General features: G+C 38.3%; 1 protein-coding gene across 1 annotated transcript in view; it reads right to left on the bottom strand.

Moving 5' to 3' along the window:
* The window catches only part of Gatb (glutamyl-tRNA amidotransferase subunit B), a 71,529-nt gene extending 60,147 nt beyond the window's left edge, over nt 1–11,382 (bottom strand). The window contains exons 1-2 of the mRNA XM_042701827.1: nt 11,188–11,382; nt 9,237–9,387 (exon numbers count right to left, since the gene is read on the bottom strand). Coding sequence (XP_042557761.1) covers nt 9,237–9,387; nt 11,188–11,363 — 327 coding nt within the window. The 5' untranslated portion in view covers nt 11,364–11,382. The remainder of the gene's footprint in view (nt 1–9,236; nt 9,388–11,187) is intronic.
* Nucleotides 11,383–12,312: the final 930 nt, after the last annotated feature.

Genomic DNA, 12,312 nt, shown 5'->3' with positions numbered 1-12,312 from the left:
ACACTGTGCCAGAGGACCTTTGGAAAATCCATCACCTGCTGGCAAACGCTAAGGCTGCTTGGCCATTTGCCATGTGACAATCCTTCCTTCATCTGGCAAAAGGACAGACTTGATAAACTTTCACAATGACACCGTGTACTTGTTTTTAGAACATGGAACCACAAGACTTGGCCCACTGCATTTCCAAGAGATAGGTGATATGTTACAAGGTGATAGAATAACAAGGTGAGACATTTTGCAATATTTTTCCATCTTACTCTATCATAAGGATTTACTTATGCTTACTTATGTCCACCCTTAAACACTCATCTCACATAATAATCTAGGTAACACTGAAGTCCATCCAGTTAGAATGGTGCGTTATAACCAGAAACAGAAACCCCTATGACTTGCCCAGCTTGAGTATGGATACATCTAGAAGGTAGATGAATCTATTCCTCCTGAAGTCAGAGTAATTGTCAAAGTTGTACAGATGAGAGGAAGAGGAGGGTCTTCACTGCTTGGCCTTTGATAACAAAAAAGAAATTTCACCAGCAGAAGGCTGAGAAATTAGTATAGGTAGTATATGACCATTACTTAGTGCTATCTTGTGTATAAAATTTAAAAGATGTGACAATTTATCTCTGACGAGCTCTAAATCTTTTATTACTTACGGAAAAACAAACAACAAAATAATAAAAACTGCATTTCCTACCCTCCTTCAAAAAAAACAATATCAAACCAATTTAGGTTTAAAAAGGAAAAAAGGGACTCTTCTGACCAGTGGACACAATTGTTCCTGAAGCATGTTATTCTTTCTTGCTTTAAATTTTTATTTTTATTTCTTTTTTTGGGTCCGGTCCTGGGGCCTGAACTCTGGGCCTGGGCGCTGTCCCTCAGCTCTTCAGCTCAAGGCTAGCGCTTTACCACTTGAGCCACAGTGCCACTTCTGGCTCTTTTTCTTTTTGCTTATGTGGTGCTGAGGAATCGAACCCAGGGCCTCATGCATGCAAGGCAAGTGCTCTACCACTGAGCTACCTTCCCAGCCCACCTTGCTTTAAATTTTTAGCATTACCTATTATGGTGAATAAGAATTTAGTCCTTTTATTTCCCAATCTCCAAGCTCTATCAGTTTTGGTTAAATCAGTAGCTGGCGCATCTATCATTATTAAGTACTGTCTCTTTGCTAAGCTACTAAGTATAATATGGCTATATTTCTGTGCTGGAACATTTTGTTTTTCCTGTAGTTGATATGCCTCTCAATTTTGTTTTATTTGCTTTCTTTGTTATGGACTTTCTGGTCATTCTTTTCAAAGACGCTTGTTAATATATCTTAAAATTTTTCTCCATACACTCACCAGATACCTGCTGTTCCCCCCTCCCCTCCCTATTTTTCCCCCAGAGTCCTTTATTCTAGAGCTATCCTTCCTCCTTTCAACACCTGTGGCAGGGCCTGGGAGAGCCTGTAGAGCTGGCAACCTAAAATTCTCCATTACTCCAGGAGGTTCCTGGAAAAGAGAAGGCACTTTTTTCTTTTTTTTTGAGAGGCTGCCTGCTTGAAATTAACATTAATCTACGATCACACTTGACTGATAGTGGAGGAGTCAGAATGCTAAGAGAATTATTTTCTTCCCCTCTCACCAGGGATTTTTAAGACCTTATTGTACTTTCTTCAAGCTTTAAATGCTACCGTTCAAAAGTCTAGTGTCTCTGTTTCCAATCCCTTACATAACATTTCCTTTCCTGTAGCTTTAGAATCCGATCTATCCCTGATGTTCATAAACTTCATGACATTTTGTATGTGAGACTACTTCTATTCCTTATGTTGTGTGGTTGGTAGGTTCTTCCCATTTGGAGATATATGTCCTTTAATTTTGGAAAATTAATCTGTGTTGTTTGATAGTCTTTTTGCATTTATTTTGTTTCTTTCTGGAACTTCTATTAATTAAATACTGAATTTCCCAGATAGATTCTCCAATTTTCTTATTTTGTTCTCCTATTGTTGAATTTACTGCACATCTGTTTAGCTTTCAGAAGATCTTTTTTTTTAATTAAAAAAATTTTTTTTAATTGTAAAAATGTTGTACCAAGGGGTTACAGTTACATGAGCAGGGTAACGAGTACGTTTCGTAGCGAGCATTGTTACCTCCTCCATTACTTTCCCCTTACCATCGCTTCCCTCCTCACCTCCCCAACTCCTCCCGCCCTTCCCACCCCAACATTGTGAAGTTCATTTTCAATATAGTGTCCTGTACATCTCGATATCACAATGGGTCAGCCTGCATCCCCATTTAAGTGTCCTTATCCCTTCCCCTTCCCAAATTACAAAAATGTATATACAAGGTGCAGAGCACCAGCTTCAAATCCAGTGAAAACAGGGTTTATACCATGGGGGAAGAACATACAATAGAAACAAAAGAATCACATAGTGTATTATAAGTATATTAAAAACACTAGCAAGAAAGAAAGAAAGAAAGAAAAAAAACCTCTTGTGTCCCTGTCTTGGTGTACATTTTGCTTAACATTATCTGATCTGGTCATATGTACAAAGTCTTTGACCTACTCTGCTTGTCCTAGACATGTACTAATCACTGCAAACAAGGGAAACCATGGGACCTATGTTTCTTTGGGCCTGGCTTACTTCACTTAATATGATTTTTTTCCCAGTCTTTCCATTTCCTAACAAAAGAGGCAATGTCATTTTTTCTGACGGAGGCATAGAATTCACACACATATATATATATATATATATATATATATATATATATATATGTGGTGTGTGTGTGTGTGTGTGTGTGTGTGTGTATATATATATATATATATATACACACACACACACACCACATTTTCTTAATCCATTCATCTACTGAGGGGCATCTGGGTTGGTTCCATAGCTCAGCTATGGTAAACAATGCTGCAATAAACATGGTTGTGCTGGTAGCTTTGGTATGACTTTGTTCATGATCATTTGGGTAAATGCCCAAAAGTGGGATTGCTGGGTCATAAGGGAGCTTTATATGGAGTCTTTTGAGGTGGGAGGATTTTCTTGACTATTATCTTCTATTCTTCTGAGATTTCTTTGTGGGAAACTGGGCAAGGTATCATAATTTTCTTTTTTTTTTTTTTTTTTTTTTTTGTCAGTCGTGGGGCTTGAACTCTGGGCCTGGGTGTTGTCCCTCAGCTCTTCAGCTCAAGGCGAGCACTCTACCACTTGAGCTACAGCGCCACTTCCGGTTTTCTGGTGGTTTTATTGGAGATAGGAGTCTCACGGTCTCTCCTGCCCGGGCTGGCTTTGAACCGTGATCCTCAGATCTCAGCCTCCTGAGTAGCTAGGATTACAGGCGTGAGTCACCAGCGCCCGGCCATAATTTTCATTTTTAAGAGCTCACTTAGTTGGCTTTTAAAAAGTAGCATTTTGTTTATATTTTCAAGGATGCAGCTACTTTCTCTTATTTCTCTAGAAATACATACTAAAGTTTTTAATTTTTAAGTATACTTCTACCCTGCAAATTACCTGTTGTCTCCTAGGATTTTTGCAGACTGTTCCATTGTGCAGGAAGATTTCCTCAAATGTCTGATGATTTGGGGCTGTCATCCTGTATTTTAAAGTGATGTACTAAAATGCTGATGGAGTGTCCTTCAAATGTTAATACCTCAAGTCTTTCCCTGTATAATCTCCAAACACATACTTAAGATTCCACTTGGGGAAGAAAGGAAAGAGGAAACACAGACATACCAGGTCATTTGAGCTTCTGGAAAAGGGTAGCCCTAGAGTTGAGAAGGCAGACACTTTCCAACCTCCCCTTTTGTCCTGCCTATGCTGCGCAGAGCATGTTCTGCTTCCTAGAGCAAATCACCTCCTGCTTCCTTTTGGCCATTGAACATTCCATTCGATTGTTGCTCAGCAAATTTCTTAAGCCTCTTGCATATCTGAATATCCCTACAAGTCCCTCACAAGTACACTGTATTCCCTACCAGCACATTTATAACAAGCACTACTGTAGCATACATATTTGTCTATGCTCCATGGCAAGACCCATGCCTGTTTCTTATCTAATTCACCAGAGCTATTACAAGAGCTAGCACTTGGTAGATAGACAATAAATGTCAGTTGAGTGAAGGAATGGACAGATGAGAAGAATGTACAGAAATACATTTTTATAACAATTTAAGTAATAATCATACAGGGTTTTTCCCCCCTAAATCAAGACACACAGGGCGCTAGTGGCTCACACCTATAATCCTAGCTACTCAGGAGGGTAAGATCTGAGGATCATGGTTCAAAGCCAGCCCAAGTAGGAAAGTGTGAGAGACACTTATCTGTAATTAACCACTAGAAACCCAGAAGTGGAATTATGACTCACTGGTAGCATGCTAGCCTTGAGTGAAAAAGCTCAGGGACAGCACTCAGGCACTGAGATTAAGCCCCACGACTGACCAAAAAAAGAAAAGAGATAATGCCATGTACTTTGAAGGTACTCAATATTTATTTACTGGTTACTACCACTCTTCTAGGCACTTAGGGCTTTGATAATTGTGGGCATTTCTTTAATGGGCTAGCAAGGCAAAAGAGATTACATAAATGCGATGGTGATCTGCCAGTAAAAGACTTTATACTATAACCTAAATTATTTCCACCTTTTTTTCCTTTTCTTTCCTATCTTTTTTCTTTTCTCTTCACATAACTGGAAAACAGCTAGTCACTAACTTATTTTTTTTAACAAAAACAAAATTTCTCTATCTAAGAATAGAAAAAATCATACCAACCCTTTCTTTTACAAATGAATTTTTTTGGGGGGGAAGAATAATGAGGATTGATCTTGCAAATCAGGTCAGACCTACTACTATTTGAGCCATGCTTCCTTCTATGCTTTTTGCATTTTCCTTCTTTGTTTCTTTCTCCTTTATCTCCTTCCTTCCCCTTTTTCTTTCTCTTTCCCTCCCTCCTTCCTTCTCTTTCTTTCTCTTCTTTGTCTCCTTCTTTCCTTTCTTTATCTTTCTCTCTCTCTAGCTACCTCTCTTCCTTTCTCTCTCTCTTTCTTCTTTCCTTCCTTCCTTCCTTTTTTCCTTCCTTCGTTCCTTCTTTGTGTGTGCCAGTCCTGGGACTTGAACTTAGGGCCTAGGTGCTGTCCTTGAGCTTCTTTTGCTCAAGGCTAGTACTCTACCACTAGAGCTGCAGCGCCACTTCTGACTTTTTCTGAGTAGTTTGTTGGAGGTAAGAATTTCACAGACTTTCCTGCCTGGGCTGGTTTCAAACTATGATCCTCAGATCTCAGCCTCCTGAGTAGCTAGGATGACAGGCATGAGCCACCAGCGCCCAGCTACGTCGTATATTTTTCAGGGAGGGTTTTGCTTTATGTCCAGCATGAGGTGGACTATAAGCCTACTTGTGTTTCCCCAAGTCACTGGGGATGACAGGCACAATCACTCCAATCAGACATTGTGCTTCTACCCATGGCTGAGATAGTGGACATGTGCTAGCATGCTCAGACATTAGTTGAGATGGAATCTCTCAAATTTATTTTTATTCTGACTAGCTTTACACTGAGATCCCCAAGTTTCTACCTCCCAAATGAGTAGTTAGGATTACAAGCTTGGGCCCCTGTATGCAGCAAAGTAATTATTTTTAATCTAGAAAGAATTTTTTATAATATACTATCTTCTATTACTCACTTAATTCTCCATGCATCTCTAAGGTGATAGGAAAAGCAGGTTAGTTTTGTGAGTTAGATCACTTAACTAAGGACATCCAGGTAAAGTGAATAATTGTGGAATATAACACTTAATTTTGCTACCATTGGCAATAAAACTGTGCTTAACAACTCAGGGGAGTCTTTGTAAAGCTGAAAACCACTAGTCACTATGTGTTATACTAATAGTAAGATTTACAGAGCACTTATTACTTGCAGTAAGTGCTTTAGTCATTAATTCATTAAATTCTCATAAAAATCCAGTGAGTTAAGTACATTACCCTCACTTTATAAGTAAGAAACTGAGGCAAAAGATTCAGTAATTTATCCACATGAAACTTCTAGTCATCTCAATGAAATGTTTATCCTTAGCATTTTCCTATGTCAATAAAAACTTTATAAATATTATTAGTGGCTTCATAATGTTCCATTTTACATCTGTATCACAATACAATCAGTCAAGCCCCCACCAACTTTGAAATTCTGGTTGCTTCCACAAGTATAATTAGTCTGCTATAGAAATCTCTGCAGACAAATCTTTGTTCACATTTTAAAATTATTTTCTTAGGACAGATTCCCCAAAGAATTAGTGGGTCAACAAATATTTATTGGATATATAAAGTAGAAATCACTATCATCTTACCTCATGTGTTTTCCCTCTTGCTTTTACGCTTACAAAGTTTCTTTCCATCTCAAAGACAAATGAATAGATTCCTGTACTTTTTTTTTTAGGGTTCACACTTATCATGTGAATATATATATTTGAATTGATTTGATGAATGAGTTATAGTTATTTTTCTCTCTAAATTGCTAGCCTCTTTTTCCAAAAACACCAACTGAAAAAATAACCCTTTCTCTATTTGTTTGCATTTATATACATGGATATATAGGTGATATATATTATATAATACATATGTGCACCACAAACCCACATTCATAAGCTATGCACACACACGCTTGCCCCTCTCCCCCAAACATCCATTTTCTATTGGTTGGTTCATTCTTTCTTTCTGTCAGGAGGCAGTGAAAGTTTGAAAACAGATATACAGTGAATATTTTAAGTGCTGGATTTTAGATATTGGCAAATTATTTCAGTGGAAATAGATAGTAGGACATTAAAAATGCAGATCTACTACCTACAAGAGATAGAAGCCCTATTTGAGTGCAAAAACATTACTCAGGAGAATGCCAGAAAAAAAAGAAGTGAGAGACAAGGAAAGGAGCACAGAAAACTGGCATGCCAGGACCGAGTGGAAGAAAACAGCCATGGAGAAAAAAGAAGCCACAGAAGTAAGAGAAACAGTGCAGACCAGGGCAAAACAAGTTCCAAGCATCATCATGAATGATACATATTTCTTGGCTTAATGGATGCAAACAACAGCATTACATTCTATTCCAATCCTCAGAAATAGAAATGTACTCTCAGTTTTTTGGTTTGTTATAAGCAGATACCAGATGCAGACTCAGAATATCAGAACATCATTACATCAGCTCTACAGAGCTTACCGAAGGACACCTGTCCAAATGTTCTAGTACATTTTAAATCTATTTATAGGCAAATCAGAGAGATTTGAAATGTTTTTTCAGTGACAAATCTTCATTCTGGAAGTTTTGAGATCATTCTGCTCACATACTAAAATAGAGTCCTTTAAAGACAAAAGAGAGATTAACCATTTAGCCTACTTAAACCATGAGTGTTGTTGGCTCTCTGGAAGAAAAACAAATCCTCACCAATGTAAAACTAGTCCTAGCCTTTGTCTGCTAAAATAAGCCAAACTCTCTGGACTCACTTTACAATAACCTCATTGTTTGGCTGATATGATTATCACTGCACAAGCACCTTCCTCTTTAGTGTATGATGAGACGTCTTTCAAAACAGGTTGGCCTGTTAGTTATTTTGGTCTGTCTCTAATATTTTGACTATATTTATGCATAACTGAATAGTCTGTGTCTGTTTACTGAAAATGCACCTAAGTACCTTGCTAGATATCACATTTCCATCTGAAAAACCTAAAAGGAAATACAAGCTTTGCCGAGTCCCTTGGCCAAACACAATCATAAAGGAACAAAAATGTTTTCAGTTTCAAAAAGAAAAAGATAAAGGTATTCTATCAATCCATTTAACTTGTATGAATCCATTAACTCATATGCATATATATGAATTTTTTCTATTATATCTGATCTTCCACACCAAAAGGAAATCATATGACTATAACTGAAAATTGATGGCTTCTCCAAAGAACAAAAATGCCTCTCCACTTAAAAATAAATTCTCTCCACTGACAAGACATTCTAAGCCAAAAGTCATGTGTTTAAGGGGTGGAGGTGGAGAGAGGGTGTTCTATATCCCTCTAGAGGCCCAATAGGGAACTGAAAGTGCCCTTGGACATGAGAATGCAGAGATGATGGGGCTCCTCTATGCCCAAAACCAAAACCAAACCAAATCCAAAAAAACCAATTCCAGATGCTGCCTCCATACAATTACAGCCCTGGGTAAGACAGGCACATGGGAGGCGCTGTCAAGTACCTTCCAGGCTGGGCAGTGACTATAAAAAGTGATCCTGCACCCTGTAAGCCTGCCAATGCTCATTTCAATCAGCCTTCACTGTATGTAAATTTCTGAAATTACAGAATTCACCCAAAATAATCTGCCTATATCTCATCACCACCATAAATATACATTCTCCCAAAAGATGGGAGGAACTTTACAACAAGTTGATACAATAGGTCTCAGACAAATCATGAACTCAAATATTTATTAACTCAAATAATTACACTGTTCCTTTTATTTTTTTTTAAATTTCCAAACTCAAGACTTTTAAATGCTGAAAGTCTTGCTGATAGCTACACTAGGTTTAGTCATTCCTTGAGATCCAGCCAAAATAAATTAGTAGTTAACTCATTGTATGTGGTACTTACTGCTCCATTATTGATTGCTTCTTAGTTTTCAATAACCACAATCTTGATTGATCTTAAATTGTAGTATCACAATATATGCTGTTTCCTTTGAATAGATGCTAACTCCATTAATCTGACTAGTACTTGTCTTCTCAAGTAGCTTAAACACCACATCTACTAGTAACAGTTCCTTAGTCAAATACACCCTACAATTTCTCACAATCTCCTTCCTTTACTGATTTATACAATCCTCCTTTGGATTTCAAAACCATCCTCTGCATACTGTCTTCACAAGAGTAATCACACTGTACTTTATTTATGAGATACATTGCCCCTACTAGTCTTTGAACTCCTTTAATATCAGGAATCTGCTCATCTTTATTTAGTAGACATAGAAAAATGTTTCTCTGGTATTTAGCAGACATAGAAAAATGTTTAAGAAATGGGTGAACAGATAAAAGACTATGTCCAGACTTAGAATTACAGAGATGGGTCTTTAGAAAACATTTAGTTCATCCCACTTTATCCAAAATTCCCTAAAATGGTATTTCCTAAGAGATTTCTTAAGAAAGACCTCTGTGTCAAGATGTTAAAACAAAAAAATCATTATCTATATTGAATATAATATAAACATTATCTAATGAAAATAAATTATATAAAAAACCTTACCGGTAAAGTTCCAGGCAGAGAAGCATCAAAAAAAGAAACCAAAGAATTTGGAGGAGCTGCAAAGCACACTTGAGATCCTGAGAAGAGTTTGGAGTTGGAAGAAATTTGGGCATGAATTTCTAGTCCTACCACAGCTGCCCATTTGTGTTCGCTAAAGAATAAAGGAAAATGGTTAAGTAGTTGTGTGTCACCATGCATGAATTTCTATGCACTTGAATTATAATTTCCTATTTGTGCTTTTAACTTATTAAAATCTTATATCCTTATATATTAAAAGGTATAGTCTATTGGTGACTAAATAAAAAAGCAATTCCTAATGAACATGTAAAATGAGGCAACATAAATTTGTTTACAACAGGGCATAAGGAAGTTCATGATACAAAGAAGGTGATTGAGAACAGAACACCTCGGCACCTTAAAATCACTTAGAAATGGGTACTAAGTGACAATTGTTTGACCTAGCTTCAGTGAAAAGCAGCAATTTCTAAATTAACTGTATTTCATTAGTGAATCACTCAAATAATAAAGAAGGTTGAACTGTTGATCATTACTTGAATGAACATAAATGGAAGGATTCTACTATTAAAGAAATAAGTGGTTAAAAATTAAGTTCTCAAACATGTTTTGAGTTTATCTTATAACAACAGCTTGTAGGTACAATGACTAGCCCCACAAATACAAAAGACCAGCATTGAAAATTACTGAAAACATTAAACCATCAGATGCAGTTTTTTTTTTTTTTAGCTCACTCAAATTGCTTCCAATTCCTGAGATCTAATTTCAGGGTTTTTTGTTTGTTCATATTTGATTGCTAGAAAATCTAAGAAGCAGTCAAATGCTATCAAAATCATGTTTCTCTGTCCATTCCTATCACGTTAGCTTGCTATACAAGTCTCTTCAAGTAATTTTAAGTGTATCTAATCTATATGCAATTTATTCACGTTCCTAGCCTGCTTTTCTCCCAAGGAATTTCCAATATTATATAGATTTCTGTTTCAGTTCCAACACATGAAGTTGTACACTGAATGCAAAAAGGATTAATCCAAAATATAAGATACTTTGGAAACATTTCCTGTGAGACTAACAACTCATCAGAAATGCTTCATTGTCTAAAGTTATTACTCAGAATGTGTTGCAGTGACTACAACTTTTATCACATGAGATAAAATATACTTTCAATTCACGGGGAGATAATCTAATTTGTGAGACAAATTAGAAGCTGAATCGTTTTGGACATTTTCCCTCTGTTCTAACTGAAAAACAAAAATAATGCCAACCTCAAAGAAAAAGGAAAATATTAAAAATGCGCCTTATGTCTCCATATTTTAAAAGAAACTATTTTAATCTTATTTTTAGAGGTATAAACAGCTGTTCAGGGAAGATCTAGCAAAATCAGTGACTCTCCACTGGGATAGGGGTGTTGGGGGAGGGGGTGTTCTTCAGTTGACAACATCTTCCCAGGGCTCTATACGTAAATTCAACATAAAGGCCTCCACAGACAGCTACTGTTTATCTGGCTAATGGTGTCTGTTAAACTACCACTACACAGGGCTTTTAGATAATTGTGTTCTTTGTACCTTTACAGTACTGCTAGCCAGTGGTAGTTTTAAATATAAGTTAAACATGACTTTGCTTCCAGTGGCCCCAGTACTACTGCAGCTTTTAAGGTGATTGCACCCACTCTTCTATCTGTGCAGCAGACTCAAGAAACACTGGCTGTTTTACATTCCTCAATCCCCCAAATGTGCCTACTACAAGACTGGTATATGGGAAGTAGTAAAGCGCTCATAGAAAGCCTGTTTGCGTTTCCTTTAGGCTTCAGAGCTCCACGACATAGGGAAACAGCCTTTCGCCCACCCAAACATCTAAAGGTTGGGCTGCACAGAGACCTTCTGCTCTCTAGTCTCGCAGTTCACTGCACACTGAACAGAATTGGCATGAAAATGAATACCCTTTTCTCGGCTTGTGAGCACTGTGGAGAAGCTGCTGAGCCACTGAACTCTGTCTCTTCCTCCAGCTGGACGTGGGCCCAGTCGGAGATCCTCTTCCGTGGCAAGAACCTCCATCAATCCACGTTAGAACCCAACGTCTTCCTGGGCCGCCGCAGCGCAGCATGGGCGCCGCCATTGCACCGCCACAGTCCCGGTCATGTGACTGAGCTTGACTCTGTCCCGTGGCTTCCTGGGAAATGTAGTTCTGTTAATGCTCTACAGATAAATACTCGTGAACCAGAAGACTACAATTCCCAACAATCATTGCGACTAGAGGCCTGACGGAACTGCGAAGAGGGGAGGGAAAGAAATAAAGGAAAAGGTGGGAGGACTTGTGGGTTGGGAGGTGTGACTCCTCCTAGCGGGAAGCTGGAGAGGTAGGGGTGTGTGTGTGTGTGTGTGTGTGTGTGTGTGTGTGTGTGTGTGTGTGTGTGTGTGTGTGTGTGTGTGTGTGTGTGTGTGTGTGTGTGTGTAAGCTGGAGAGGTAGCAGTGTGTGTGTGTTTCGCAACTGTGTGTGTGTGTGTGTGTGTGTGGAAGCTGGAGAGGTAGGTGTGTGTGTGTGTGTGTGTGTGTGTGTGTGTGTGTTTCGCAACACTGCCAAGGCTTCCAGAACCCCTAAACCTACTCGTTATTTTCTCTTTCGCCCTTCCCACTTCACCTACCAATTGGTTCACTAATGCATTCAGTACTTACTTGCATACCTATGGTATGCCAGGGACAGTTCTTAGAACGTGGTGGTACAGCAAAAGTTTATACCCCAGGGAGAGGAGCATCTCTAAAAGAAGGTAACAAAAATATAGTCGGGCACTGGTGGCTCACACCTGTAATCCTGTCTGCTTAGGAGGCTGAGATCTAAGGATTGTGGTTCAAAACCAGGCCGGGCAGGAAAGTCTGTGAGATTCTTAATCTCCAATTAACCAACAGAAAACCAGAAGTGGTGCTGTGGCTCAAGTGGGAAAGTGCTCGGCTTGAGCTGAAGACTCAGGGACAGCGCCCAGTCCCAGAGTTCAAGCCCCATGAGCGACTATATATATATATATATATATATATAATATGTAATATATGTATAATATCACATAAGCAG

The sequence above is a fragment of the Dipodomys spectabilis genome, unplaced genomic scaffold (genome assembly GCF_019054845.1).
Source record: "Dipodomys spectabilis isolate Male_0828 unplaced genomic scaffold, ASM1905484v1 ptg000297l, whole genome shotgun sequence".
NCBI classification, from domain to species: domain Eukaryota; kingdom Metazoa; phylum Chordata; class Mammalia; order Rodentia; family Heteromyidae; genus Dipodomys; species Dipodomys spectabilis.
This window is presented reverse-complemented; position numbering and strand designations above follow the sequence as displayed.